At 50.6% G+C, this 27655-nt stretch overlaps 11 protein-coding genes across 11 annotated transcripts; 5 read left to right on the plus strand and 6 right to left on the minus strand.

Annotated features, from left to right (window-relative positions):
* Positions 1–523: 523 nt before the first annotated feature.
* STEHIDRAFT_141065 (uncharacterized protein) lies at positions 524–1548 on the minus strand. Its single transcript, XM_007307319.1, has 2 exons — positions 1071–1548; positions 524–1015 (listed from the first exon to the last, which is right to left on the minus strand). Exon 2 carries the CDS (start codon positions 1001–1003, stop codon positions 812–814), a length of 192 nt encoding a protein of 63 aa, XP_007307381.1. The 5' UTR covers positions 1004–1015; positions 1071–1548; the 3' UTR covers positions 524–811.
* Positions 1549–2117: 569 nt separating this feature from the next.
* STEHIDRAFT_113403 (uncharacterized protein) lies at positions 2118–3507 on the plus strand (the record flags this gene model as incomplete). Its single annotated transcript, XM_007307320.1, has 3 exons — positions 2118–2189; positions 2256–3092; positions 3157–3507. The coding sequence occupies 3 exons, from the start codon at positions 2118–2120 to the stop codon at positions 3505–3507; spliced, it is 1260 nt and encodes a 419-aa protein (XP_007307382.1).
* Positions 3508–4074: 567 nt separating this feature from the next.
* STEHIDRAFT_170559 (uncharacterized protein) lies at positions 4075–4864 on the minus strand (the record flags this gene model as incomplete). Its single annotated transcript, XM_007307321.1, has 2 exons — positions 4075–4724; positions 4778–4864. 2 exons carry the CDS (start codon positions 4862–4864, stop codon positions 4230–4232), a joined length of 582 nt encoding a protein of 193 aa, XP_007307383.1. The 3' UTR covers positions 4075–4229.
* A 537-nt stretch (positions 4865–5401) lies between these two features.
* STEHIDRAFT_159828 (uncharacterized protein) lies at positions 5402–6044 on the minus strand (the record flags this gene model as incomplete). Its single annotated transcript, XM_007307322.1, has 2 exons — positions 5402–5905; positions 5958–6044. 2 exons carry the CDS (start codon positions 6042–6044, stop codon positions 5402–5404), a joined length of 591 nt encoding a protein of 196 aa, XP_007307384.1.
* Positions 6045–6620: 576 nt separating this feature from the next.
* Positions 6621–7530, minus strand: STEHIDRAFT_170560 (uncharacterized protein). The gene is made up of 2 exons (XM_007307323.1): positions 7128–7530; positions 6621–7055 (listed from the first exon to the last, which is right to left on the minus strand). Exon 1 carries the CDS (start codon positions 7493–7495, stop codon positions 7151–7153), a length of 345 nt encoding a protein of 114 aa, XP_007307385.1. The 5' UTR covers positions 7496–7530; the 3' UTR covers positions 6621–7055; positions 7128–7150.
* A 152-nt stretch (positions 7531–7682) lies between these two features.
* On the plus strand, positions 7683–10651 carry STEHIDRAFT_123683 (uncharacterized protein). The gene is made up of 7 exons (XM_007307324.1): positions 7683–7884; positions 7939–8032; positions 8090–8578; positions 8655–8938; positions 8992–9476; positions 9534–10143; positions 10209–10651. Exons 1-7 carry the CDS (start codon positions 7696–7698, stop codon positions 10605–10607), a joined length of 2550 nt encoding a protein of 849 aa, XP_007307386.1. The 5' UTR covers positions 7683–7695; the 3' UTR covers positions 10608–10651.
* A 3799-nt stretch (positions 10652–14450) lies between these two features.
* Positions 14451–15009, plus strand: STEHIDRAFT_113406 (uncharacterized protein; the record flags this gene model as incomplete). The annotated part of the gene is made up of 2 exons (XM_007307325.1): positions 14451–14718; positions 14765–15009. The coding sequence occupies 2 exons, from the start codon at positions 14451–14453 to the stop codon at positions 15007–15009; spliced, it is 513 nt and encodes a 170-aa protein (XP_007307387.1).
* A 2161-nt stretch (positions 15010–17170) lies between these two features.
* STEHIDRAFT_123684 (uncharacterized protein) lies at positions 17171–18497 on the plus strand. Its single transcript, XM_007307326.1, has 5 exons — positions 17171–17248; positions 17334–17422; positions 17908–18047; positions 18121–18296; positions 18351–18497. Exons 3-4 carry the CDS (start codon positions 17957–17959, stop codon positions 18267–18269), a joined length of 240 nt encoding a protein of 79 aa, XP_007307388.1. The 5' UTR covers positions 17171–17248; positions 17334–17422; positions 17908–17956; the 3' UTR covers positions 18270–18296; positions 18351–18497.
* A 183-nt stretch (positions 18498–18680) lies between these two features.
* STEHIDRAFT_141068 (uncharacterized protein) lies at positions 18681–21553 on the plus strand. The gene is made up of 14 exons (XM_007307327.1): positions 18681–18840; positions 18900–19028; positions 19095–19178; positions 19245–19383; positions 19440–19648; positions 19702–19863; positions 19926–20125; positions 20177–20234; positions 20288–20469; positions 20521–20646; positions 20720–20777; positions 20839–20958; positions 21029–21375; positions 21431–21553. The coding sequence occupies exons 1-14, from the start codon at positions 18834–18836 to the stop codon at positions 21434–21436; spliced, it is 1827 nt and encodes a 608-aa protein (XP_007307389.1). The 5' UTR covers positions 18681–18833; the 3' UTR covers positions 21437–21553.
* A 9-nt stretch (positions 21554–21562) lies between these two features.
* STEHIDRAFT_170563 (uncharacterized protein) lies at positions 21563–25101 on the minus strand. The gene is made up of 18 exons (XM_007307328.1): positions 24748–25101; positions 24551–24674; positions 24478–24487; positions 24331–24418; positions 24241–24277; positions 24171–24180; positions 24042–24115; positions 23793–23972; positions 23575–23731; positions 23443–23516; positions 23234–23386; positions 23094–23163; positions 22245–23020; positions 22090–22185; positions 22023–22033; positions 21873–21960; positions 21770–21810; positions 21563–21703 (listed from the first exon to the last, which is right to left on the minus strand). Exons 4-18 carry the CDS (start codon positions 24384–24386, stop codon positions 21628–21630), a joined length of 1899 nt encoding a protein of 632 aa, XP_007307390.1. The 5' UTR covers positions 24387–24418; positions 24478–24487; positions 24551–24674; positions 24748–25101; the 3' UTR covers positions 21563–21627.
* A 288-nt stretch (positions 25102–25389) lies between these two features.
* Positions 25390–27250, minus strand: STEHIDRAFT_148829 (uncharacterized protein). The gene is made up of 2 exons (XM_007307329.1): positions 26996–27250; positions 25390–26920 (listed from the first exon to the last, which is right to left on the minus strand). The coding sequence occupies exons 1-2, from the start codon at positions 27199–27201 to the stop codon at positions 25471–25473; spliced, it is 1656 nt and encodes a 551-aa protein (XP_007307391.1). The 5' UTR covers positions 27202–27250; the 3' UTR covers positions 25390–25470.
* Between the last annotated feature and the right edge of the window lie 405 nt (positions 27251–27655).

The following is a 27655-nucleotide window of genomic DNA, read 5'->3' on the forward strand; positions in this document are numbered from 1 at the left end:
ATCACGAGGAAGCGTTGAAGATTCACCTTGGCAGTTCACGCCTGCTAAGTAGTCTTGGGTTTACGGATGTGACTGTAGAGTCACCAAGGAAATAGTATCCTTAAATCTACCGAGCACTGCTCGTCTCCACGTCGAAACATCATGTCCCATTTTCATTGTGAATGCTGAGAGCGAGGGTGGCAGGGACTCCATTCGGTTTTGATGCTTGTGAGCAGGCAGTTTAGACAGAAGGACGGTAATCCCAATCACATTGGCTGTAAAAGCAGATGATATTTCCCCCAAAACGGATAAGTACGTGTTGCGGGTGAAGCAAATTCACGCAGTAGCAACAAGAGAACCCGATGTGAATGCATACGGTAGAGGCGCACGTCCAGGACCCGGTGCACAGAGGACGAAGACAAATATAAGGAGATATAGTTGAACAAATAAGCTTCGTATCTTGTTGCTGATTGAGCTCAACTGCTGGAGACGCAACATGTTCGAGAGAAATGTGATGTATTCGCAGTTGTAGAAAATGGGGCGTGCAATTCAATTGGGACTAAATCAAACTCTCTACACTAGCTAGGGACGCACAAAAGTCCTACAGCAAAATGAAATTGACGTGAGGCCCACCCCTTCAGCCAGGTGTCAAAGCCTTCAAAATTCGTTGTGTGGCTAAGCGCTCTGGGAAGTGTCACGGATGGAAAGGAGAACATGGGGACCGCACAACCAAAGTGTTTTATGAACGTACGTCGACCGTGCTCTGACACTCGCGGCGAGGGTTAGACTTGGAGGCCGGTCGAGCATAATAATCTTCGAAACAATATGGTAGTCACAAGATCAATATAATCCTGGTTGAAGAAAATCGGAGAAACCGAGAATGATATACAAATGGTACGCAGCAAAACAGACAATCACCGGGATACAAGAGCAAGTGCAAAGCGAGGTCGAGTAAACTTAAGTGCAGAGCGAGACGGAGGTAGAGAAAAGTGGGCAAGGTCAGGGACGGCGAGGCCATGACCATGGGACTGTGAGCCTGTCGCAGGTTTGAGCTCGTGTCCATCATCAACGCAGAAAGCAGTCGTACGCACCTAATCAAGCATCGTTCTTCCTATCCATACGATCAAAGAACCACCTCGGATTCTGCGTCCTGAAAACCGGAATCTCCTCCTTCAGGATACGAATGACATCCTCTTCCTGATCTGTCTCCAACTCGAACTCGTCGATCGTATAGTTATCGTACATCGCGAGCACGATCTGATATTCGGGAGAGATTGGCAGACCAATCTTAAGGTCCTGAAACCTGCAAAGATCCCTCAAGTGGTCTAAACCGACGCATCTCGCACAAGCGTATCTCGCTCCGCCGCCATCTGAGTCGACAGAGGGATCAATGAGTGAATACTTGTCGGCGTAATCGACGACGTCCTGGAAGTTAAGGCCAAAACCATAAAACAGTCTTCCAGGTGCGCGGTAGGTTCTCGATTTCCTCGCGATTGCTCTATAGTCTGGTTTGTAATCAGGAGGTAGTTCCCTTTGTTTTGGGCAGCTGTCGTCTATCGTCTTATAATGCTAACAATTTGGTTAGCCAGTTGTAAGCCGCAAGAAAGATGATGACAAACTTTGGGGAAAGAATCAAGGGAGTCTGGACGGCGAACAGTGGGCTTCTGGGTAGACTGAGAAAGTTGGGCGGGCTGAGCGGTAGACATGGTTTGGGAAGGAAATTGATTGCTCTGCGAAGGCGTCCGAAGGCTCACCCCTTTTATAATTACGCTACGTTCGGGCCGCGCGTTCCCCCGCAACGGGCCAACGAACGGGACAGCATTGCTTCCGGTACTAGCTCCGCTTATCGTCCCATCGTTGGATCAGCATCCAATTGCAAATTGGAAGCAAAGAAGCGTCAGCGTCTGCGTCTTGCCCGCCGAATCTATCCATGTCTTTGAGGAGTGTCCTATATGAGTCGACTTATCACGTCAAAAATGCATCAGAAGCTTTTGCTGCGCATCGATTTACCTGATTTCGCATGTATATATCTCCGGTCTAAGGAACGGACACACCCTCCCCCATTATATAAAGGTAGTCGACTCCGCCCACTGGCTTCTACTTTGCACCTCTCGCCTCCTTGACCCTTCAAATTTACCATGCAGTCCCCATTTCCTTTCGACCAGATCAATAACGATCCTAGACTGCAGGCGCTATGGAACGATCCCGATGTGAGAATGCCCTCATGTGATGTGTTCTCCGCGAGTCGTAACTGACCAGTTTCTCGATTTTTCAAGGTTGTAATATATACCAAGGATCAGCACTTCGGCCTCGTGGAAAATGATAGGGTCCTCAGCAAGACATTCCCTGGAGCCGAGCGATTTCTCTACCCTTTCACTAGTCGAGTAATCTCCGATATCTGCCAATCGTCGTATCACAACGAAGATCCCGACTCAATTCGCCTCGAATGTCACAACCAGGCGTCTTTTGCACGTCACGATCAGGAGCGCGACAAGGAGACGGACACCGAACGCATCCCCGACGGCGCCGTGTTTGCCTTCAACCGCAAAACGGGTGAGCTTATTCTACTCTTCTGGGTTGAGGCGAAACGTCTAGTTTCGCCGGATTGGGACCATGCGCTCGCGATTTCGGAAGCCATCGAAACTGTGCAATCGTCCATTCCACAGCTACGGGACCAGGCTGCTCACGCCTTCCGCTATTACCCTAATATCTCCGGCACGTACAATGCTTTCCTTCATGCCGGGCCCTTCTGGACGCACTTCGAATTCTCGCAAGGGATGGAATTGATGGCTACTAGTATGATCAACCAGTATGTGTCCCAAGGAAGTACGACGATCGATACTCAGGAGGACTCGGATGACTCCCGTCCCCGAAAACGGGCTAGGAAGGAACCTCTAAAGCGTACGACTTTTGATCTTGTTTTCCCTAAGGTCACCTTCTGCAATGTGCGTATCGTGGACTCTGAGAGGAAAGAGTACAACCCACTCTTTCTCAAAGTCATCAACGATGTTTTGTCCGAGAATGGGTTCTCTTTTCAGCCTTGCTGGTTAACCCCTTCGAAACGTTCGCCTCGTGACGAGAAGAGGTTCCACGGCCCCGTCCTAGTGACCGCGGTAAGTTCTTTCAGTCTATTGAAACGATTTCTCATTCATTGACTGATATTTGTTCGCTACGCAGTCTAACGTCAAGGGTATACTCCGGGATGCTTATATGAAACAGGTGGAGTTAGGGATTGGGCGCGCGTTGAAGGTTGCAGAGGGTCGTGATACTAGCGGGACGTACCATGGCCGGTCGACCCGTGCGCCTAGTGGGTCGAGTGAACGATCCGACCACCCTCGTACTCGGAGTCGCTCACGGCACAGCGCGAGTTCGGATACCGAAGCGCAGGACGGCGAAGCTCCTGGAGCGGGTACCAGCGAATCCGAAGGACTCGGCGATTATCCTCCCGCGAGCGTGTTCGAAGGCTCGTCTGATGGAGCCAGCGGCTCCGGCACAGAAGACGACGAGAACGAAACGGACGACAATTAGTCTCACAGAGCCGCCGACGCTCCAAGTCATCCTTTCCCAACCCTCGTTCTGAGTGGGTACGTCGTCTCCGTTTGAATCTCAGAACCCGTCTCACAATTCTATGTCCTGTAGCCGGACTTCAAGTTCCCAGTATTCCAAATCGTCCTCCTTTCTCTCGAAATATTTTCTTTATCGGATCCTCGTGCATGTGATTTGACACAACATCCTGCGTTATAGTCGTTCTCGTCTGTTATTCATATGCTGTCCCGGCGCTTTTATCTCGATTCTCTTGATCTTATGTGTAACCGTACGGCGATTTGAGTCTGTATTCGCGTAGTTGTGGTATGAATGCAGCTCTATTCCATTTGGACCAAAAGGTCGTTCGAAATTTGAAGCGAGCACGATCTTCATTGAGCCTGCGAATCCCGTCACAATGATGGAGACCCCCTCCCTATTTCTTTTCGACCGCGTCTCAAATGTTGCAGGCGTTAAAATCAGGCGCCATTCGAGTGTAGTAGAAGGGTCAAGAAGGATGGTAGACAGATGATACGCAACAACAACGAAACAATGCAATCGATGAGATACAAGGGCGAATAAGGTTGAGTGCTGAGCGGGAAGATTCGAAAAGCTCTGAAAGCGGAGGCACAATACCATCAACGAGATCAGGGGGCCTGTCCGAGTCACAGGCATGAGATGAGTCACCGTGTCCATGATCAGTGCAGAAAACAACTGTACGCAGCTGTTCAAGCATCGTTCTTCCTATCCATGCGATCGAAGAACCACCTCGGATTCTGCGTCCTGAAAACCGGAATCTCCTCCTTCAAGATACGAATGACATCCTCTTCCTGCTCTGTCTCCAGCTCGAAGTCATCGACCGTATAACTATCGTACAACACGAGCACGATCTGATAATCGGGGGAGATTGGCAGAGCGATGTCGAGGTCCTCAAATCTGCAAAGGCCTCTTAAGTGTTCCAAGCCAATGTATTTAGCGTAGACGTATCTCTCCACGGGATTTTCTAGATCAGCCGAAGGATCGAAGAGTGGATGAGAGGGATCGAACAGTGAATGCTCGTCAGCGTAATCGATGAGGTCCTGGAAGTTGAGGCCGAAACCATAGAAGAGTCTTCCTGGTTTGCGATAGGTTCTGGATTTCCTCGCGATTGCTTGATAGTCTGGTTTGTAGTCGGGAGGGAGTTCCCTTTGTTTCGGGCAGCTCTCGTCTATCGTCTTATAATGCTACCAATTTGATCAGTTAGTTGGTAAGCAGAAAAAAAGGGGGCACGACGAACTTCGGGGAAAGGATAATTGGAGTCTGGACGGCGGTGAGTCTGCTTCCGAGTAGATTGAGAAGGTTGGGCGGGTTGAGCGGTAGGCATAGTTTGGTGAACCGGGATATTTATGAAGGTGGTTGGAAGCCAGTTGAAAGTGTGGCTCAGAAGAGGAAACCCGTGTCTATTGTTCGCTTTCGGGAGAACCCGCAATCGGGTCCTCGCCACCAACCAACATTGTGGCACGGCAATGTTCGATCGACGATGCACGCCACGAATTGCATTGCGTCTGCGAATCCCGTCACAACGATCGAAACTCTGCCACTGTGGTTCACCCCTTTTTCGGTCGTGTTCAAAAGGCTACAGCGTGGTTGCATGGATAAAAATCAGAGTAGAGTATTCAGAGATCAATATGACACTGAAAGCAGAGAAGAGAAAACAAGGATAATATACAAATAACACGGCACAAAAAGAAATCAATCTGCCACATATGAGAAGAAGTACAAGGCGGCGAGGTCGAATAAGGTTGAGTACTGAGCGGGAAGAAGCTATGAAAGCGGAGGCACAAGACTATAGGCAAGATCGGGGGGTGGCAAAGGCTTGAGACGCGTCCATAGGCATAGCAAGAGACAACCGTACGCACCGCTAATCTAACCAGGCACCGTTCTTGTCATCGTAGCGATCAAAGAACCACCTCGGATTCTGCGTCCTGAAAACCGGAATCTCCTCTTTCAAGATACGAACGACATTCTCTTCCTGTTCTCTCTCCAACTTGAACTCGTCGATCGTATAGTTATCGTACAACATGAGCCCGATCTGGTATTCGGGAGAGATTGGCGTAGCAATTTCAAGGCCCTGAAAGCCGCAATGGAACCTCAAGTGGTGCAAACCAAAGACGCTAGCGTAAGTGTATCTATCCACGGCATTTTCCAGGTCAATAGGCCGATGGAAGACTGGACGAGGGGGGTCGAAGAGTGAATGCTCTTCAGCGTAATCGGTGAGGTCCTGGAATTTGAGGCCGAAACCATAGAAGAGTTTCCCGGGCGCGCGGTAGGTTGCAGATTTCCTCGCGATTGCTTGATGGTCTGGTTTGTAGTCGGGAGGGAGTTCCCTTTGTTTCGGGCAGCTTTCATCTATCGTCTTATAATGCTACCGATTTGATTAGTTAGTTGAAAGCAGCAAAAAGGAGAGTACGACGAACTTTGGGGATAGGATAAAGGGGGTCTGGAAGGCGAGCAGCGGGCTTCCTAGTGGACTGAGTGAGCTGGGTGGGTTGTGCGGCTGGCATATTTCGGGGAACCAGATATGGTCTATGAAGGTCGAAAGTATGTTCCAGAAGAGCCAATTGACCCAACGCTACTGGAGCGTATACGAGGGAATGCCGAAGGGGGCGTCCGAACGGCGCGCGGGTAGCGAAAATAGAGCGAGGAGGACACGAGCTGAGACGAGACGAGAGAACGAGAGGCAAGACGAAGGAAAAAGTAACGAGACGGGTGACGGGGCGCGAGGTTTATATACCTATGCGAGAACAAGGATGGTGTTAGTGCCAAGTGAGGATGGCACGAGCCGATGACTGCGCGGAGTCAACAATCACAAGAGGAACAATACTGTACGAGATGCCGGAGCAACCAGAAAAGCGCGTTGGTCCGCTTTGTGAAGTGCCAACGTTTTGTGGCATCGTAGGCCAATGCGTTGCCACTCCACCGACACCTTCCACACTCACCCGAGTGACTGCGAGCCGGTGTGTCCCGTCCCTCCTGTTGCACGCAAGTGGCACGACATGTCTGTTCCATATAAAGTATCGTCCTCCTTTGTGAGTAGGTCGATTTCTGGGCATTGCGAGAAGTATGTAGCCCATGAAAAATGTTATGGCATCTGTAAGCTCAACCAAAGTAAACTCGTACGACAGAATAACTTCTACTACGGTTCGATCTTCTCGTTATAATTCTGGAAGGCCCATCTAGCACTGTGGCATGAATCTCATAGCCTGACCCATGAAAACATAATTGAACAATTAAAATACCTTCACACTGGTGACGAGGATGTGAGCAGGATAGAGATGACCAGAGTATCTTGTGGGATAGACAGAACGTTTGGGCACCTTCTTCATTCGTCGCACCAGCACATCAGTCCTTAAGAGAAGGATCTCCACGTCAAGAGAAAGTCCCCTATCTAACACAACGACCAGCAAAGGTGTCGCCGCCACTGATAATGATGTAGAAGTCGTCTGTTCGAGCGAGCGATCGTGGTGTCCAAGTGTGCCGGCGCACGGCGTGAGCGGGGGGCGAGATGACGCTGCCTGAAAGTGACATGGCACTAGCTCAACGTCTAGACAGTAGTAAAATCGTGCGTCAAACGCTATGGTATTCACCTTGTAGACCTTATTATAACATATCACGACTTAGACTCGTTTCCCTTCTCTCCACTCCCTTGCTGCTCTGCCCCTGAACGCCTCTCTCCACTCTGTGCCTCTGCTTGCCCACTTTCCGAAGGGAACGAACGCAACACTTCATCAAGATTCTCGAGTATCGAGTCGATTCGACCTTCGACACTATCGGCGACATCGTTGGCAGCATTAAGCTGATGGAGAAGAACTTCGAGATCAGCGTCTGCGTCCTCGTCTGATGCACCGGTCTTCTCGATGAGAGCTTGTAGTGATTTGATTAATGCAGCGTCAGCGTCAAGTTTCTTGTGTGTCCCATTTGGTGTTTTTCCGTTGGGATTCGGGTTAGACGACATTGTGATGACTAGAAGCCGTTCGATAAGATGATGAGTGATGGTCAAAGCTAAAGGCAAGTGTGGCGCGGCGCATGAGTTCTCTACGTTTGCTACAAGCGGTGTTTCAATTTCTGAAGCACGTCACGCGCGTCAAGTGTAGGGCCGATACGTTCCTCTGACCATCACTACGCCACGGCCTTCTATCCCATTCTCCCCTCCTCATGCCTTTCAAGAATCCAGACGAAGCCGTGCGGTCGATACTCAAGAACTTTCCTACTAGACCGCTCGATAAGGCTACCTTTGATGCTCTGGTCTCGAAAGCTGTAAGCGAGACAACTTCAAACCGATCAGCCGACATAAGAAAGAGTCAGTGGGAGTATGCAGTCAAGAATGAGCTTTTCGAACTCGCCGTACGCATTTCTTAAGCATTTCAGAGAGACCCTTTTCTGACTCATCAGGTCTAGATGAACGAGGGGAAGGCGTTAAATGATCCAGAGACCACGTACTTCGAAGAGCTGAAGAACAGGTTGGATCTGGCGTTGACGTTGACGGAGCAAGGTGCGTCTTGTGTCAACGCATGGCTTGATGAATGAACTTAACAGATAAACGCACCAGATGTTTGCGAGCAAACTTTCCCGTTTAACACTCTACAAGACCTCCTCGAAACCCAAACCATATCTTCCTGCTCACATGTCTTCTCTTGGATCGAGTCCAATGCCGACCGTCTCACCGAAGGCATGGTCCCCGCCAAGGGAAAGACACTCATCATCCTTCGCATGCTCAATGATCTTCTTCGTCGACTCTCCAAAATGGGCTCCAATTCGATCTTCTGTGGTCGAATATTGACGTTCCTCAGTGGCGTATTTCCTTTGGGCGAGAGGAGTGGTGTAAACTTGAGAGGAGAGTATGGGCCGATGTGGGAGGCTGTGGAGATCAAACCGAAGGTTGAGGAGAAGCCAGAGGAGACGAAGGTCGAGAATGTAAAGGACGTCAAGGAGGAAGATGGCAAGGAGAAAGAGAAGGACGCATCCATGAGCATGGAGGTGGAGGAGAAAAAGCCCGCGTCTAAAACCTCATCGGATTTGAAGCAAGAACAGAAAGACGGTACGCTACTCTTCGTTATTTGTCTCAAGTCGATCGACTGAGTGAAATATCGTCCGACATGAACTTGTGTGTCTAGATTTCTACAACACTTTCTGGTCCCTACAGCTTCCATTCTCAAGACCACCCCTTTTCGCATCTCCCGAGACCTTTACACAATTCCAGACGGCTGTCAATAAGGTCCTTCCAATCATCAACGAGGCCACCGCCAAGGAGCGTGCTCTCATGGGCAGCCGCACGGGCTCGACATCCGTATCGCATTCTCACAAACGCAAACGGGAAGCAGAACCAGGCGAGGAGACAACCACGACCGAATATTTCTTCGCTAAATTCCTCACGAGTCCTGAGCTTCTTGATCTAGAGGTCCGTCTACCTCACATTCTGCGACCTACTTAACGCTAAACAGTTACTTGCAGATCGCCGACACACATTTCCGTCGTCAATTCCTCTTCCAACTACTCATCCTTCTCAACCACCTCCTCTTGTTTACCAAGACCTCCCGAGCGATCTGGACAACAACCCGCAACCGTTCTCTCCAATTCGAATTCACTTTGGAACCGCCGGAAACCCAATGGGTAACAGAAACCATCAATAAAGCCCAGGAAGAACTGCGACAAACTGCCCCCGGGGGAAGAGCGTTCGCGGACAGCGTGAGCACTATTCTGGAGAGGGAGAAGAACCGGGTCAAGTGGAAGAATGACCTGTGTACACCATTCGATAGAGAACCTTATTCGGTCGAAGTGGATGGGAAGAGAGTGGGCCTATGGGAGGAGACGGGGGAGGCGAGGAAAAGGATGAGGATAGAGCCGAAACAGTGGGAGTACCGACAAGGGACGGCTGCTCTGACGGAAATCTGGGATATGGGCCTCCGGGATATTAGAGACTTGGAGAATCCATTCCAGTAAGCGCCCAATCCTGTTCCTTGTTCGTTCATGACGCTAACTGGAGTCCAATGTAGGCCAGGCGAAGTGAAAGACTTCGTAAAGAAGATCAAGATTGAGGATAGTAAGATAGAAATGCGCAAGCAGCATCTAGCTCGGACCGCCCAACGAATTGCTCAAGCTCGCGCGAAAGCTACAGCCGCAGCCGCCCTTTCTGCACCTACGCCTACACTTCCCTCTGCCGCGCCTGCACCCACCATCACTGCCACTCCCGCCGTCGAACCCTCTGCGCCTCTAGCGACCACGACTGCTCCTGCTTCCTCGCCGCCAGTTCGTCCATCCGCACCAGTAGCACCCGCTCCTACCAGCGCCGCAGCAAGCCCCGCATTACATCCCTCATTACCCGCGAAGCCTGGTTCGAAACCGGCGTCCAAAAGTGCCGATTCTGTTTCCGTTGCCCCATCGTCCTCACCAGCACCTGCTAACCCTACACCTGTCGCACCTGCTGTGCCTGTACCTGCTCCCTCCGCTCCTGCTACGCTTGCACCACCTACGGCTACGCCTGCCGCTCCTGCTCGTGGAACAACACCGGGCGCGACGGCTTCACAAACAGCGGTGACATCATCGCCAGCAGCACCTCCTGCGCCGGCGTTGCCCAAGGATGAGGTTATCGCGACGTGTGAAGAGGTGCGCTTTATTTTGATTATCCTTCCCAACAAACAGGACCCTTTTGCTAATAGTACATTTTGCAGAATAAACACCGTCTCGCATGGCTCGCTCTCCGCACAGCACGGGAGCAATACCTCGCCCACTTTGGAAAGATCGGAAACGGCGACATCATCCAGCTCGCCACCGAGATTGAGAACGAAGAGAAGGCACAGAAGGAGTTGCAAGAGCGGGCTGCCGCTGCCGCTACCTCCGGGAACGGTGCGGGTGTAAATGGGAAAGGTGGAGTTGGCGAGGGAGAGACGGAGCCGTCGGTGGCGTTGTTGGGGAGCGCGACTGGTGCGGGGGAAGAGGGTGGAATGAGGGATAGTCCAGCGATTGGGGGACACGCGTTGTTGGATGTGGGCTCAGGGGATGAGAAAATTTCTATCAAGGTGGAGCCAGCTACAAAAGATGTCGAAGGAGACGTGAAGATGGAGGGTTGAGAGTAGTGCTTGTTCTTGGTGCTGTTTAACTTATTCGGATCTCCTCTCGCACAGTACTTTCACGACGGTGTCAATGAACAACCTGAAGTCTCGTCCTCTATCTCCAGTCCCTTATCCGCCGGTTCGCAATCGCACTGGTATAATATCGCGACCATCATGCCAATCAGGGACTGCGGTTGAAGTTGCCAACGTTCTCTAGACTAGAAACTATCGAACCTCGGGACATACGGAGCTCAACAATGTTTCCGTGTGTTCAATTCGTTCCACTAGGTCTCTCCGCATCGATGATTGCGCATTACATCTACGACTACGTCCATGATCTCCTCCATGCTTATGTCTCTTATAACAACATAAAGCTAGATTCCATTATGCAGATTACTACGCCCATGGATTCGTTAGTGAAACCGTGATCGTCAAGGTGAGAGCAGGGTCCGACGACTACACAAAAGTATGAGAGACCGTTCCTCGAACGACGTCTTCCTCTAAGTACCAAACACTTCGCCCACGACGTCCCGTGCGCCTCGCCACGTATCTCCGGAGTCCACTTGAGCCGTTCTCTCATCTCCTGCGGAACCCATGCCGATAATTCCCTCTTCTGTCCCAACATCCGTCCCGAATCCTCTCCCTTTCCCCACAATGAATACTCCCCGAAAGGTGTCACAGTCGTCTGCAACCGCACGGTATTGTCCTTTGGACAAGGTCGTGAGTTGTGAAGGTGCCAAGGTAGCGACGGATGCTACAGGCGCTTGGAACGACGTGGACGATGTTCGGTAATGGTTCGGTCCATTTGAATCATCGCAGATGCTAGTGTGTCAAGATCGGGAGTGGAGGAGTGGGCGCATGCGTGAATGGTACGTACTCACCTAAGAGATCTGGATCCGACTACGCTCAGACCAGGCCCACTGCACACTTTGTCTCATTGAATCACCTAATATTCATCGACCAACCTTTCACCTCCTCGTGCAATGAAATGTGGCGCAGCTTGGAAGGCTCTCGGGGCCATTCAGAGCGGATTTCCCTTTAGCCAACTTCAGCGTTCACCATCCTGAATAAACCTTCCTTCCTTCCTTCCTTCCTTCCTTCCATCCGAGACTTCAAAATGAAGTGACATCTTGAAGACGAAGTGCGGGTATAATGAGGTCAGTCAGAGGCGAATATCAACCAGGCGAAATAGAAGGAGAGAGAAAGATATCGAGGAAAAATACTGACAATGAGCGTTCGAGGACGGATGTGTGCTGCCGAAGCTGAGAAAGGGAGCCGAGAGAATAGACGCCGAGAAGAGCTTCGGTGACGTAATGCTTCAACGGAGAAGTCTCCTAAAGGCAAGAGCAGTTTTTTGTTCAACCGTCGTGCGTCTAACACTCATTGCAGCTCTTCCTTATTCCACGCACCTCCTACGATAAAACATCACAAGATCGTTTCGTCCCTCGTTCTACTGCGAGCAGACTTTAAACCACCCGAACCGTCACTGAGTCCATCTGAATCATGCCTGATTCGTCTTCGCAATGCCCACCCATCGACCTCCAGACCCTATTCACGCTCGCCGCCTTGTCGCCGCCGGTATACCTAATCCTAATGCTCACAATATTCGGACGGCTACCAGTTTGGAAGCCAAAGATAAGAGACGTACGCCCCAACTCTTGGACGCCCTTGCGTCCCTCGCCGTCTGCAATGCGAAGGGCCAGGTCGTTGCTGTAGGTGTCACAATCACTCAAGAACTCGTGACGCTTCATGTCGCCGAAAATGTCCCCGTTCCAGAGAATGTCATCGACCACCTGAAGGACATCGTGCGTCGCATCAAGGAGATCCGTTTGCTTGTACCCCACATACCGCACTCTCTTCCATACCTTCAGGACCCCGTCCTTCTCGAAAAGCTCAATGATCTAGAGGAGCGGATGATCGAGTACTTATGCGTGGCCTAAGCTCAGGCAACGCTTCTGCAAGCGATATGACGAGTTCTACAAGCTTCTTCGAGACGTCGTCTATGAGGACGGCAACGTACACGCCGAGGCGGATCGCAGCAACCCGCCCGATGCTCATACCCTGGCCCGTCGTAAGCGTCTCCTCGAGGATTTGCGAACCTCAGATACGCGCAAAAAGCTCACCAAATTTGCGGAGGCGTTGAGATTGATGGATGTTCTCCTGGACTTCGTGACGCCGACACCAGAGGTCACGATGCCTGTGCGTGTAGCGATGCAACTTCTGAATGAATTGTATGCCGAATGTGTCGTCGACAAGTGGGGACAGGACATGTTGAACCTGTGCACGCTTTACCTTGACCGTAAGGATTTCACCGATATGATCACCCGATACCGCAATGCTCATTTGATTTTGGTAGGTAGCAGCTTCGACTTTGCGCGTTGGATCAATAAACTCGTCACTCCGCGCCGCAACTTCTCCTCTGTGTCTCGACTCGTAACGTTGACCTCTCTCGCCTCGTTTATTGACCCAAAGGTCAAGGTCATTGCCGTCGATCCCCAACCGCCCGTCTCCATCTCTGTCAATATCACAAGGGATACGATTCGACAAGCTGCACAGGAGTCCGGGTGGAAGAAAGATGAGGGGAAGGACAGCGGGGGGAAGTCGATCGGTGATGTCGTCTTGGAACAGGTTTTTCTCGACCTCCCGAAAAACCTTCGGTTGCCGGAAAAGGGTACGCAGACTTCACCATTTTCCGTGTAGTGAGTCCCGAGTCCTCACTATCGGATTAGATGTACCTCGTGAACAGATTCAGCTCAAGTACGAGTCTGTCTACTCTCACTGCGAGTGTACGCTCCTTGCGAGCCTCCATGGACAGGCCGGCCTCTACTCGTACTTCGGCGTCTCCAAACTGTCATGCGCTCTGTGCGCCGAGTGTTTTGCATCGTACAGGGCGGTGACGAAGTTGGAGAACAACACTCGCGGCTCCCATAGTCAACTCATCGCCCCATGGGTGTGCCCCAACTTGAAGTTCCCTGAGATAGACGTTGAGGTGCAAGAGAAGATGAGGGAGTCAATCCTTCAAAAGATCTCCAACGGCCTGGAGGCCCTGCAGTCCGCAGAGAAGGCTCGGCAGAAATCTCAAAGTTCGGTGGCCTCCGATGACAGCTATGTTGAGCGGAAGGTAGGGATTACGAATGTATGTTGTCTCGTATGCTTTCATTGCTGTGTCAATTCTTGATATGTTTCGTAGGGACCATGGCCAAAAAATCGAGGGAGAGTGCCAAGAAGGCAAAGGAGCAGTGCAGTGTCTGAAAATTAGAAAGATCCCTCTTCCCCTACAGCATGCTCTTCGCGATTGACAATTGGTGCAACACCTTTTCTTCTTCTCTTTTTTTATTTCCCTGATTGATGGTCACTTTCATTTGTGAGTAAGGCTGCAAAGAATGTTGTTGTGCATGAGCCTGAGAGTCCTGTAGTGCTTTGATCTCGTCATTTGGCACCAGCCAATCCATGTTCTCATTGTTGATTTTTATTTGGCAAGGCTCTGTGGACTTGTACGCTCCGGCTCCCATCAAAGACGGTGCTCCGCCTCGTTCAGACAGACGGTCCAGTCCACTTCCAGTTTAATTGGCTGTAGTACTCGTCAGAGCCGCACTTATCTATCTTGACGATGTTTCCCGGAACCAGCGCACTTGGTGACTTGTCGCTTCACTCCTCCCGGACCCGACTTCTCCGCTCGAGAGCCTGAGACCTGAGCCTTATTAGCTCGACTGCGTCATTAAGGCTCAGTTTTGGCCTTTCTTCAGACTTCCCTCTGACGAAAGGCCCACTTCCCTCTTCTGCAACTACCATCCCCACCCCCACTTATACCCACTCTCAATCACCTCCCCATCTATTGCGAATAACCTATCGTATTCGCTAATGCCCACTGCTAACGCTACTACCACTATCACCACGCACATTGCCGTCACATCCAACCCCGCTCTCGCTCCCTCCTCCCCTACTCTTTCTGCCACCGACGTCAACGACGCCAAATTATCCCATCAACAGGATTCCGCGAGCTCCATCATCCTCGCTGTTACAGAATATCCTGAGCTTTCCGTCCTCTCTGGTCCTACATTCAAAGACGCCCGAGCCGCAGAGCACGATAAACAGCTCTCGAAGAAGGCTAGCGATCGAGCTAAGGGACGTACGAGTTATGCTCGGCACAAATGGGAATGTGACCGTGAAAGCAGAGGAGAAGGAATGTGCGGCGTTGGGAGAATCGATCTGGATGAGGGAGGAGGCGGATTGGTTGACTTTGAAGGGTGCAGAGGGTGCAGAGGGAGATTCTGACGTGTTCGACGTGCCGTCAAGGTCCTTGACGTACTTGAGCGGGCCACACTGGCAGGGGACAGATGGGGCGGCGAAGACGAAGGTGAAGCCTCTTGATCTCGTGAGGCCGACGAAGAGGCGCGGTGGTGTTCGTGGTATGCCATAAAGCACAATGAATCTCGAGGTGCTAATTCTCTGTGCATAACACAAATATATATGACACCATGCTGATGATGAACGTCAACGTACGACTGTGAGCATAGTACCCAAAAGCCACCGTCCACTATAAAACTAACAATTATTCGAGAAACGGGACATAAGGGAAACAGCCTCGGCCTCGGGAATCGAAATACAGACAGAGAATTTTCCGTCCAAGGCTTCTTCTGAGTCGATGAGCGCTCACTAAGGTTGGCAGTGCTGAGCGCCAGGGAGACCCGAGAGCACTGACTTCATCGCATTGGCCTTTGAGGCCTAAGCGTCGGAAACACTCCTATTCCATGGGGCAGTCAGATCCAAAAATCCGTGCAGAGCTCCATGCCCTCAAAAGAGCATTTGATCGGGTGATATGGGGGTTGCTCTAGAGAACAATCGTTTCACTTACCGAGCCGCGCTCTATTAGGGCCATGCATGCACAGCGTGCAGTCTGAGTACGCGCCTTTTATCGATATGAATTCTTCAGCCGTACATGAAGAATTACTTGAGAATTGTATCAGTGGAAGACTGTAACCCCTTCGAAAGCGAGCCACACAGGTGCGCGCGTCGTGCGTCGATAATCAGGAAGATCGTGCTTGAAGAGTAAAATCGGTTGATGAGTGGTGTACAGATATGAGGGCTTCAGAGCACAGTGGGAGAGAACTGTTTAGAACGACTTCCATCGTCCTCGGCGAAGCCTGAGGGACGAACACCCAGTAGCGTTTATTTTAGAAGAAAGTCTGGGGTGAGTAATTTCAGTTGCATACTCCATCCAAAATAATTAGCATAGCTCCGGGTAGGTCGCTGCTTGAGATGCTACTAGTTGAAGTGTGCTGAGCTCGAGACATGAAAGGTAAGGTAAGGTAATTCAAACAGCGGCAGAAAAAGATCGGATTCCGCCGAGGTGTCCAAACTCCGCTGCACGAAAATCCTCAGCCTTTTTGACGCAGGTTTGACCGTTTCTGCTAACACCCCCAAACCTCCTTGTGTAGGAGCTCTCATTATTATCTGGGCCACGGACATCTATGCTACCGCTCCTATCATTCTTTGGAAAATAGGTTATGCCATACATATACTTATCAGGCATAGTTCAATCGCTGAACTCTTACGGTGACAACACGCTACTACACCGTGGACAATAGCCAAGCGTCTACAGCTGTGCGATTACATTCACATGTTCGTCAATCATGCTGTTGAAACCAGTGAAACGCGATGAAAAAGAACTCACTCCTGCTTATGTTCACTTGTTTGGATCGCGCCCAGTCGAGCCCTCGATTTTAGTGCACAGAGCGCATCATGATCGAATAATGAGACATGGCTACCTGGAGCCATTCAACCGACGAGCGGAGCATGGGATACCATAGCATGGATCGAGTCCAGTGGCGTTTCATGTACGCGACGAGCCTCACCTGTTCAGCTGGAATTATAGGGGAGGGTCGATGCTTAAGTGGTGTAGGGAAGTCGGACACCGAGCTCTTTGCCACTGTATAAGAGCGAGCATGTCCTGTATGGCACTGTCTCATCTCACCCAGAGCACTCGCATCACCCTTTCACCACCTTCAGCACCCCAGCAAACTTTTCTTGACCGACATGCAGCTCCTCGCTCTCACCGCCATTGTCGCCTTTGCCCTCGGTGGCGTCCAAGCCTACAACCCCATCGGAAAGCATTGTGATGTCCCCGGTATGTTCAACGTGTTTTCCCCATCAAATTATGCATTGATCAAACCTTTATCCTCTAGGTGGGTACGGCTGCTCGCAGGACGACTCCCTGAACGGGGGTAACGCTTTCATCTACACTTGCTCCGGAAACAACGCCTTTGTGTACTCCTCCGGCTGCGCATGCCCCACTTGCTGTGTGTCAACTACGGGCGGTGCCCATTGTACTTAGACAAACAAGGAATACCGGCAAGTATCGTAAGTCAGATTTCGCGATCCAAGTCATCTGTAAGCTGCAGTATCTGACATGCCGTCGGCTCTGAATCCTAGAGTGTTTTCGCATAGTGCCTTCGGCTTTTGATTTGTACCGTATAGGGTCGGACTCTATTTATACCGTGTAATGTCAATCCTCTCGATTTCTTGAGCTTCTGTGTATCATCTGGAGTGATTCTGGAGATTCAAATACTGTCACATTGCTCTCCCTCAACGCCGGCCTCGAAGGCATTGACGATCGTGGGCTCTGGCCATTGACGGTGTATGCGGACAGTATTCAGCTGGTATGTACGCCGACCAACACGGAACTTTTATGTGCTCTTCACTACCAAATGATGACCATGCTGATACTTATGTCCGTCTCATCAGATCGTGCGAATAGGACTGATTAAGGCTGTTGGGTCACTTACACCCGAACATTCTGGCATCGGTTTGGGGATAAACCTCGAATGGATATGGTATGTGGTTTGTCTTGCGCTGGCAACGTCACGATCGTGGTCCAAGAGCATCACGTTTGGGGTCTTCAATTTATGTGGTGCCGAATATGAAAAGCTTTCATGAAAACTAAATCCGTAAAACGAACAACTGCCTCAGTGGAGACGGTCGCTGGATAGTTCACAGCAGTCGTGTTGACTCTTCCGATCACACTCACTCTCTCCTATCATTCCTGTGACAGTCTCTCTCTCGGTGCTCAGATGGCATCATGATCGAGTGATGGAATAAATAGCGCAAGGGCTGTCCAGAGGCTGCACCATCGAGTGAAGCATGTGGTACCCCACAACAAGTGTCAGTCTCTGTAGTGTTCACTGGGCTTGTCGTGCTCTCAGAGGAGTGGAGTCAAATGATTGTGGCATTGGATGACCGAGCATCTCATTTCTTACGGCTATATAAGGTCGGAGAGTCCATACAGCACAATACCAACTCACCTCGTCAAAAAACTCAGATCGCACTCGTAACATCACCACTACACATCCACCCTCTTCTCAGCAAACATGCAACTTCTGGCTATTGCATCCCTTGTCGTATTCGCCTTCAGCGGCGTTCAGGCTTATAACCCTATCGGACAACCTTGCGATAGTCCTGGTGCGTACAGTCCTGTTTCATCGCTGTCTCGGTATAATACTCATATTCCTTGACTTCATCATCTATCGTGTAGGTGGTTACGGGTGCTCTCAGGACGCCTCCATCAACGGGGGTAACGCTTTCGTGTACACCTGCTCAGGCAGCGACGTCTTCGTCTATTCTGCGGGTTGTGCGTGTCCCACCTGCTGTGTGGCAACTACGGGAGGTGCATACTGCACTTAGACTAACAAAGACGGTCACCGAGATGTCGTGAGTGTGATTTCTCTCTCGAATTTCTTCATCCAGCACCTGATGTCTTGCCAGCTTTGAACAGTGCCAGTGAAGTTACATTATGTCCGCTAGTACTTACCTTCGGCTTCCGATTTGTACCGTATCATTCGCTCTGTCTGTATCGTGTAATACTATAAGCCCCCATCCTTTTGGATGGGAAGCTTAAGCTTAAGTGGGCAAGCTGTTTGCGTACCCTTCAAAAATCTGAGGCAAAAATCACTGTGTTGCTTTGGTCGGACGAAGCGCCACAGCGGATTGTGCCGGAACGCCACTAAAGTATTCGCCGCGCGAATGTTGAAATCGTGTCGTGAGCTTCCTTCCCTGACCATCGCCTTTATCTGCTGAGTCACTTACACCACGATCATCTCTACAAACTTTGTCCAGGGACAACAACGCGAAGTTATTGTTGTGCATCAGTCCGAATGTGTACTTGATCTCAAGTTCAAGTTCACTACTCAATTCTTTGATCCTGGCCACTTGCGCCGAGTAGTGCAAGCACGATAAATTCTCTCGCTAATGGCAGGTGAGTGATACCCGCTACTTAATTGGTGACTTAGAAACGTTCTTATATGTGACTTCCAGGTCGGGGACGTGGTACATATTATAAGAACCTTTATGGTGGCGGGCGAGGAAGAGGCGGTGGTGGCAACGGGAGCGGTTCCCAGACTCCTCAAGGCCAGCATCCTCACAAACGCTTTCGCGCGAATGATGGTAGGCCTTAATGTGCCATGAATTTCACATGTTTGATAGCTGGTGCATTCATCATTTATCTTGTAGATCTTGCGCGCACGTTTGATGTGTTACAGTCCGAGCTGCTCAGGTTGGATGGAAAGTCGTATCCGGCATATCGGGATATCGAAGGTAAGTAGGCCTCGAAGAGGTACGACCATCGTTGACGAACTAAATATAACTCATCGATTCGTATAGGCTCATGGGATTATTCCTATTTTTGCTTGCATGTCGACCATGTCCAGAGCGACCCTTACGCTCCCCCGAGCAAACTTCGCCTGCACGTTAAACATGACGCGGCTAAGTTCCCTAGGGACCTATACTTAAACTCAATACGGTGAGTCATGCTTTCCAATGGGGCTCTAACGACTCATTCTTCAACTATGCGCATAGGACTATAGCTCTATCTGACTTCCTCACACGACGCCTGGTCAATGCTGTCGTCACTAAATCGCTCGGTTCGAGATCATCGGGATGGGGAGGGGCCAAGGGTGGAGATATCAATGTTGACAAACCTGGCCAACAAATCCTCCAGAGAAGCTCGATCGTCATCGGTGACACGGGAATTGAGGCGCGCTTTACGCTTGGTCTTCCTGCACAAGGTGAACTATGCTCCACCGTTTCTCGCTATCTCTTCCTGACGTGCACATCACAGGTCGAACTATCATGGGCCAACTAGCAACAGAGATATTCCGGTCGGAATTGCCCTCCTTGGCGAAACAACTGGTATATGCGTCTCATGATGCAAAGGAGCTTGACTTGTATATTAAAAGCATAGAAGACCAGGAGACTTTGCGGGAGCTCGTTCGATCAGCCGGTTTGTCTCATGTTTGACGTTCTCCAAGCTCGTAGGGCTTGATATGTATGATACCACTCCAGGTCTATCCGCGTTTGTGGCCAATGGCGCACTCCTCCCGCGAGCAAGCGGGGCTTCAGATCTGCCTCTACGCCACTCAAGCCTTGTGAAATTCAGGTCGCCCGCGAATCTGGAGCGCAAGTTCACGTTACCGAGTGGCCGCGAGGTTTCTGGCATGGGCATACCAGAAGGCATCACCCTGATCACCGGAGGCGGTTTTCATGTAGGTAAATCGTCTGAGAAAAAACTTTTTGCGCTAATTCAGCGGCGGTAGGGAAAATCAACGCTTTTAGATGCCCTATCCATGGGATGCTACAATCATATTCCAGGAGGTGTGTCTCTTCAGCCAAACCTCTCCGTACATGTCGACTTACTGGATCTTCAGATGGACGAGAGTTTGTCGTAACTTCGTCATCATGCGTCTCCATTCAAGGCGAAGACGGGCGGTCAATCGAGAATGTTGATATTTCTCCCTTTATCAACAACCTCCCCGGCGGATTATCCACCACCTCGTTCTCCACGAAGGATGCGAGCGGAAGCACGTCAATGGCGGCCGGGGTGATTGAGGTGTGTTTCGCCTCTGTGTTGTCCTATTAAGGCTAATCATATTTGAACCAGGCGCTTGAGCTCGGCGCCGACACCATTCTCTTTGACGAGGATACTTGTGCTACGAATTTCCTCATCCGCGATAGACGAATGCAGAGGCTCATCAAAGCGGATCCCATCACGCCTCTAATCTTCAAAGCTAGTATCACAATATCTCACAGCGTCGTTTGAGTATACTTAATCCTGAACATTGACTCAATTTATCGATCAGATCCGTTCCATGTACAGAGAACACAGATGTTCGTCGGTGCTTGTTATTGGTGGTTGCGGTATGGATCCTTCCCGATATAATTGTACGAAAAAAAGGCGCTCACGACTTCGTTTTTGTAGGTGATTATTGCGACGTTGCCGATCTGGTTCTTGAAATGCGAAACTACGAGTGCCACGACATCACGGATGCAGCACGGTCCATATCACAAGAGATCCCGTCTGTGGTCTCCGAGCATGAGGGTAAGTAGACAGTCTCCAACTCCTCTTAGTGTCTGTCTAAGGCTCGGCATCGATTTTGGCGACACTTTAGACGTCGCATTTGGCAAAGTCGCGCATCGACACCTCAATATCAGAACACTTCCCCTCCCTGGAGCAAAGCTTGCCGTCCGTGGTCGTGCGACGATTCAATTTACTGAGGACAATAGCCTCAACTTGAACTCGCTCGTGCAGCTCTGCCACGACAGCCAGACGAGGTCTATCGCATCTGCTCTCAAGAAGATAGCAAAGGAGAAAGATACAACCATCACAGACGCACTACGCAGGATCAGTGAGAATCTGGACAGGCAGGGGCTAGATGTCTTGATGGAGGAAGGAAGGATTGATGGCTTCTTAGCGAGGCCGCGAGCGTTGGAGCTTGGGATGGCTCTGAACCGGTTGGTGAGTGGAAAGGTCTGGATTGTTGTCGAGGCTTAGTAGCTAATCGTATTCGCAGCGTTGAGCATAGGTCGAGCTGAATAATTTATAAACAGAGTGTATCGCCGCGTCGGCTCACAGCCTGTCCACCTCAAGACTTTGGAGCTGCAATCTCCAGTAGAAATATGTATTAATACATCTCTGAGGGGAGTAGCGTACGCCCTAATGTAATAAGATGCTATTCCGCTAATGTCGTCAAACGAACCCGAAAGGATATCATACGTTGGAGGATATCTGTCGCTGGAAAGTAGAAGCTGTCCAGCCATAGGTCCTTCGTAAACGAGCACCAATCCTAAATCGGTATCATTGTTAGTGCTCCGTATCCTTGTTGAGAAAAATACAATCCAGTCGCGCTCACCATTTCATTAGCCAAGGACTCATTGTGGGATCAGGATGGGGCTACGATAAGCAGTCGAATGTGTCAATCTTCATGGAGAGCGGAAGATAGAAGAAGGACGAACACGATGGAATGTGACCGGTCTGGCTCTCTTCGCAGGAGGATCAAACCGGACGGATGATCCGGCAGACTGGATCACTTCGAAACCGACGCTATTGAGGTATTTTAGTGAAAACGTCCCAATCGCCGCTATCTTGAAGCAAGTCATACGCACCGTTTCATTGCCTGTTGAGTCAAAGTCAAGATAGATACTGTGAGCATTAGAGAATATGCATACGCACACGTTCAAACTCTTGCCAACGTAGCTGCCCCCTCTTTTCTCTCGCTTCAGCGCTGTCTCCGGCATGTTCGTCATAATCAAGAAGTTGGTGGAACACCTGGTGGTGGATGAAGGTCAATTATACAGAGATTATGACCCCGTCGAGGACCCACTAACCTTCATAGTCTTCTTTCCTAGCCGGTATTGTTCTGGAAGGAACTCTACAAGCGGTTCGGACCAGTCTTCCAAAACCTCCGGTTCAGGTGTCCGAGGGCGCTCAATCCCGACGACCTGAACCGCAGATTTCCGAGCCTTCACTTTCTTCTTCGGCGGACACAACTCGTTGATGGCCGTACGAAAAGCATGCCCCGACATTGCAGGCTCTCCCGGTATCCCTATTGACAAAGCTCCTAGAAACAGTTCCAAGACAGTGTCGTCCGACGACTCGCCGTTGCCGACTGATATTGGGCTAGATGTATGGATAAAATTCCGTGCCGCAGAGGGTCGATCTGAATCGTCGGACCGAGGGTATCCAAGTCGCTTTGGTACAGCACCAGGGGACTCAGGCCTGTCCAATATCCCCGCAAAATGCTCTCCGTAGACGTAATCATCTACACCCGCCCAGAACTCGTCGAACGTGACATAGAAGACTTCCGGTCGTGGATCGTTCGCATAAGCGTCGATGAGGGGCACTATGGAGAAGTGCAACCAAGGTAGGGCTAAAGAGAAAGATTGTCCACGGACATATACTCCTACAGACCCCCACGATGAATATCCTTTCCAGTCTTCGGGATGAGACTGATCTGGGACTCCTCTGGGTTGTACGAAGAGGACTTCGTCTAGGAAGTGTGGAACATGCTCGAGGCCTTCCGCATGCGTGCCAAGCTCGAGGACGTGCCTCTTTAGTTCGATACCAAAGTCACTGTCGAGGATGCTGTAATGGAACTCATAGGCTGATGTTGCGAAGAACAACGAATAATCAGCGTGACTTCGATTATCGAGATGTAGGAGGAAATATGGACTCACCAGCGGATAGGTCCCCTAAATCGTCGTACAAAGCGTTGTCGAACTTGGTGATCTCGGTGGGATCATTCTCCTGATATATGCAATTTTTCAAGATTCAATTGCCCGAACGGTATGAATAGTAAACCTGTCGCCCTACTCACAAGAGCTTCACCTAAACCACGAAGAAACGGTAACACCTGCAACGACGTGCCACTGAAACCAACAAGTCGGTCTAGCCCATATAATGGACTTTGGTGTATCGAATCCCGGTACTCGTTTTTCAATTTTGCCACGGCTCTTGTCCCATCTTCGGGCTGAAAATGAACTAGGTTAATCAAGAAACATGATGATGGAGGATGGACGCGCGCACGATGCGTAGATTGAAAAATGGACGGAACGCTTCGCAGGAAACGAGACGGAGAGAAAAGTCCTCCGTCATCATTTCTGTGGGGCAGTAAATCAGTCCAAGAGTGCCCGGATCCCGCGCCGTGATTGTTCTCACCTATTATCTCTCCTACTTGAGCGAGGCAGCTCGCGAGTCGCCACAGGAACTTTGCATCTGTCTTGTACGCCCTCTCTAGTGCGGAGGGGGTCTTGATACCCATCCTTTCAAAATCATCGAATAGTTGGACCGCCCCCGACCAGGCTGCGTGGGCGATCTATATCCCACCACCGTGTCAGCCGTTGTTTCATAGAGTCAAGAAGCAGGAGAGAGCGAACCGTCATCGTATGCATGGACATCCTGAACCCATTGTCCATCTGCACTTCGGCTCGTGAACGATCCGAAGGTGCCTGAGGGCGGACCTCGATCCGAGTTAGGACTTCGCCTTGCCGCTTTATGTGTGGAAAGAACATGTCGGGATTGGTGCGCCACATCTCAAGTGTATCCTTCACTTTATCCTATATTGAGAACGATTATAGCTTCGTTCAGGGCTTAGACCGATACGGCGAGTATTGAAAAGGACGCACAAGTTCTGAAATCGCGACGGCACGTAGCAAGTTTATATCGATGTTGGGCGGTCGGTGACCTGCCAAGTCCGCAACTTTTGTGGTTTAAGCGTAGTGGGTCTACAATGAGCGGTAGTGTAAAGTACTCACTATGCCGACGCTGAACGTCAAGAGGTTTGTTAGTTGTGGCCCGATATGTAGTCAGGTTGATGCGACATACTCTGAGCCATTCAAGTGAGCTTTCGCCACGTCGTCGTCTACCAGAATATCATCGAAATGTGATATCATAGGACGGAGGAAATGAACTTACCTGATACTGGGGAGTGTTCTCGGAGGCCGACATATCGACCGTACTGAACAGAACATATGATACAGTGAAAGTACCTGAAAATGGGCGCCTGTGAATCATGCCTGATGAGACAAGTTAAACAAACGATTCGGAGAGTGTACCACATACCTAATGCGTTCTAGTACACCAATACGAGCAAGTATTACTTAGTGGTCGGAATGATCCATGACTGGGAACATACTCCAGCAAGGTGGAAAACCAACTCTAGACCCGTCAGCCAAGGTTGATACCTGAAAGGTCTTCTATTGTAAAACGGATGAGAAATTATGGCTCTTCCTTCGTCTTCACCGAGTAAAGCCAGAACCCTGCCGTCACAATCCCGACCACGGACCGAGGTTTGTCGTCAGAAGGTCGGCGTTAGAAGGACAATTCGCTCACCATTCTTCCCATTCTTTTCGACCAGACGGAGAAGTACAATGTTAGAAGACGTTACAGATCCATTCTGCGAGGTATGGGGTCGTTTTCCAACGCTTTGCGCGTTGCGTATAGTTGGAAGCCATTGTCAAGAGCTCGGATTGTCCCGTCACAGTTGTCTGGTGTCTTCTGTCTGTCTTGAAATGAAAGTGAGAGTGAAGTACTCGTAAAGGGATTGTGCGGGAAGGTTGGCTAAAAGTTGGTTTCCCTATATACGCATGTCTGAGGAGCTCCAGATCGACACGCACTCCTGTCTCAGAGAAGAAAATCTGGGATATTACCACCACATCCGATTCATCTCACGCAGCATTGCTAAGGTGTCTCCAAAGCGTATCAGCGGATGATGAGACAGCTTGGCTTTATTTGAGACTAAGTAGTGATTGCAGAAGAGAAAGGAAAGGGATGAGGGAAAGGGGCATCGGAGCGGGATGTTGGAACGGTGGAAGCTTAGTCAGCAATTTCATCTGTATTGTGGCGTATATGAGGTGTGGCCTAAGCAGTAGCGTACTTACTGGAAAGAACTCTCAAGGACGTCCTCTGTAAGACTGCATCTACCAAGGACAACATGCAACATAGAACATGATAGATAAGACAGATATCAACTGCGTGACATTTCTACTGATGCACAGTCACATGAATAAAGAGTTCCGAACACCGGTAAGACTAAGCTATCCATCGTCCACAAACTTAAAATCCCTCCTTCCCCAAATCCCACTCCCTCTTCTCCCCCTTCTTCTTATACTCGATCCCCATTACATTAACCTCATCCTCCGCCCAACCACTCATTCCACCATTCAGTGTCCCACTCCCCTTTCCCTTCCGATCCTTATCCTTCTTCTTCAAACTCTTCGTCGAGATGCCCATCTTCTCCAACCTCTTCTTCTCCTCTCTGTCCTCTCTCCTGATACGTATGAGCTCTAACATTGCGTCCCAACCTTCGTATGCTGCATCATCTATTAGACCAGTAGCAGGGACGGCAGGGATTGACGCCGTGAGAGGTGCAACGTCGAGACGTGGGTCGTATGACTCTGCGAAGTATTTGTCCATCTTGGAGACGGGTGATGGCGGTCGGGATGAAGAAGCTGGGGAATGTGACCGCTGGTGAGGAGGTGGCGAGGGTGAGCGTCGGCGTGACGGAGGTGTGGAAGACCTCCGTTGTCGGGGAGGCGAAGATGAATGGCGACGGGATGTTGTTGGGTTCGGTGCCCTAGTATCGGATGTGCGAGTGGATGTATTATGAGACACTGAGTTATCGGCTTTGCCTTTGCCTTTCAAGCGTCGGCGAAGGTCTGCCTCTTGATCTTCGGGGCCGACTGTGTGACGTGGACTTGGGCTTCGGCTGGTTCGAGATGTCTTCTCGGATGGACGAACATCGTCCACGCCATCAGAAAGAGTTCGAGACCGTGAAGGCGAGCGCGATGGTGATGTCGTCCGGCGAGAGCGTTTATTGGAATGGTGATCATCCTTGTCATCATCACGATGTCTTCCTTCATCGTCAGGGTCGCGGTGGCGTCGTCGATGTGAAGATATGTGGTGGCGACGTTCGCGGTCAGATGGTTCATTCCCTTCTTCCTTGGTCGAGGTATGTCGCCGAGAGTGTCGGGCAGCGTTTGGGGAACGTGATCGATGGTGCCGCCTGTCTTCGTCGTCGTGTCTGGCACTTTTCTCCCCTTCCCTCGACTCCCTCCGCGAACGATGTGTCCGACTCCGTTCATGGCGGTCTCCACCCTCGCCATCTCGACGTCGCCTACTACCCCGTCTATCTCTGTCCTCAGCCTCATAATCATCGCCACGTCTCTCCCAGCTCCTCTCCCTCCGCTTCCCAGTTCGACTCTTACTACCGCTGGCACTCCAGCTCCAGCTCCCATCGTCGTCTTCGTCGATATCCCTCCTGTCCCTCCACGATTTTGACCTCGAAGATGAGCTCGAGCCACCCATTAACCGTCGCATCCTCTCCGCCTCGACAGCCTCCTCAGCCCTCATCCGTCTCTCTTTTCTCTCCTGCTCTTCTCTCTCCTGTCGGATCTCCTGCGCAGTCTGTGCTTGAGCCCGCAAAATAGCTTTATTATGGTCATCTGTGGACTTTATGATAGATGACAAAAAACGCTTGTTCGGGCGTGGAGCGTTACTATCTTGCCTGTGATGGTCGAAGGAGAATCGGTCAGTATTATGCCGAGACGTTGCGCGAAGTAGACAAAATAGAGGACCGTACCACTCATTCTGTGGTAAATAAGCCTTATAGCCTTCCTTGCCATACTTCTCAGCCTTCTGCTTCGCCTCTTTCAGTATCAACTCAGCGACATGTCGATCAAGGTCCTCGTCTGTGACTTGGCTCGTGTTCTTAGCCATAGAGACGCCCATTTGTGCTCTGACGAGGTTAGAGACCACAGAAGATAGTGAAGAGCTCGAGGCAGCCATGGTGAGGGTATATGTGCGATGAAAGGAGAGACAGAGATATTGACAGTAGGACGGGAAGCCTCGAGGGAATAGCCCGTTGTGAACAAAGGACCAGCGCAAAGGAGTCGAGGTTCGGTGGCGTTGTGGGGAGTTGCCGAACTCAGGTGGCGTGTGGCCCCATTCATCATCTCCGACCAACCAATATCTCGACGTACGCAGTTCTAAGAGTTTCTCCAAACTCGTCAAGCTCTGGTTTGTGCTCACCACCATCGGGTCTGCCAACATTTATACGGCCCGAGTCGAAGGAAATGCTGTAAAAGCAGAGTTCAAGGACTTCATTTGGGATTGAAGGCCTACAGGTGTTGGAAGGTCGTGCTGATATGGCGTCCGAAGTCCAAGGCCCCATCGTTGGCAACGCGCAGTAGACAGCCCGCTATATTCTCAAAAAATATGAACTACATTTCTCGATGCATTA

This window comes from Stereum hirsutum, assembly GCF_000264905.1.
Source record: "Stereum hirsutum FP-91666 SS1 unplaced genomic scaffold STEHIscaffold_13, whole genome shotgun sequence".
Lineage (NCBI taxonomy): Eukaryota > Fungi > Basidiomycota > Agaricomycetes > Russulales > Stereaceae > Stereum > Stereum hirsutum.

Excerpts from the sequence above, each read along its gene's own strand:
- STEHIDRAFT_123684 (XM_007307326.1), top strand. The coding sequence starts at position 17,957 with ATGCAACTTCTGGCTATTGCATCCCTTGTCGTATTCGCCTTCAGCGGC. Across the intron at positions 18,048-18,120 it reads ACAACCTTGCGATAGTCCTG|GTGGTTACGGGTGCTCTCAG; the intron begins GTGCGTACAGTC and ends TCTATCGTGTAG.
- STEHIDRAFT_148829 (XM_007307329.1), bottom strand. The coding sequence starts at position 27,201 with ATGGCTGCCTCGAGCTCTTCACTATCTTCTGTGGTCTCTAACCTCGTC. Across the intron at positions 26,921-26,995 it reads TATTTACCACAGAATGAGTG|GCAAGATAGTAACGCTCCAC; the intron begins GTACGGTCCTCT and ends CGACCATCACAG.
- STEHIDRAFT_170563 (XM_007307328.1), bottom strand. The coding sequence starts at position 24,386 with ATGTTCTGTTCAGTACGGTCGATATGTCGGCCTCCGAGAACACTCCCC. Across the intron at positions 23,517-23,574 it reads TCAAGTAGGAGAGATAATAG|AAATGATGACGGAGGACTTT; the intron begins GTGAGAACAATC and ends ACTGCCCCACAG. Across the intron at positions 23,387-23,442 it reads CATTTTTCAATCTACGCATC|CCCGAAGATGGGACAAGAGC; the intron begins GTGCGCGCGTCC and ends GTTCATTTTCAG.
- STEHIDRAFT_141065 (XM_007307319.1), bottom strand. The coding sequence starts at position 1,003 with ATGGTCATGGCCTCGCCGTCCCTGACCTTGCCCACTTTTCTCTACCTC.
- STEHIDRAFT_170560 (XM_007307323.1), bottom strand. The coding sequence starts at position 7,495 with ATGTCGTCTAACCCGAATCCCAACGGAAAAACACCAAATGGGACACAC.
- STEHIDRAFT_141068 (XM_007307327.1), top strand. Across the intron at positions 19,864-19,925 it reads GGAGCTCGTTCGATCAGCCG|GTCTATCCGCGTTTGTGGCC; the intron begins GTTTGTCTCATG and ends ATACCACTCCAG. Across the intron at positions 20,647-20,719 it reads TCACGCCTCTAATCTTCAAA|ATCCGTTCCATGTACAGAGA; the intron begins GCTAGTATCACA and ends TTTATCGATCAG.
- STEHIDRAFT_123683 (XM_007307324.1), top strand. The coding sequence starts at position 7,696 with ATGCCTTTCAAGAATCCAGACGAAGCCGTGCGGTCGATACTCAAGAAC. Across the intron at positions 7,885-7,938 it reads ATGAGCTTTTCGAACTCGCC|ATGAACGAGGGGAAGGCGTT; the intron begins GTACGCATTTCT and ends CATCAGGTCTAG. Across the intron at positions 8,939-8,991 it reads CTGAGCTTCTTGATCTAGAG|ATCGCCGACACACATTTCCG; the intron begins GTCCGTCTACCT and ends AGTTACTTGCAG.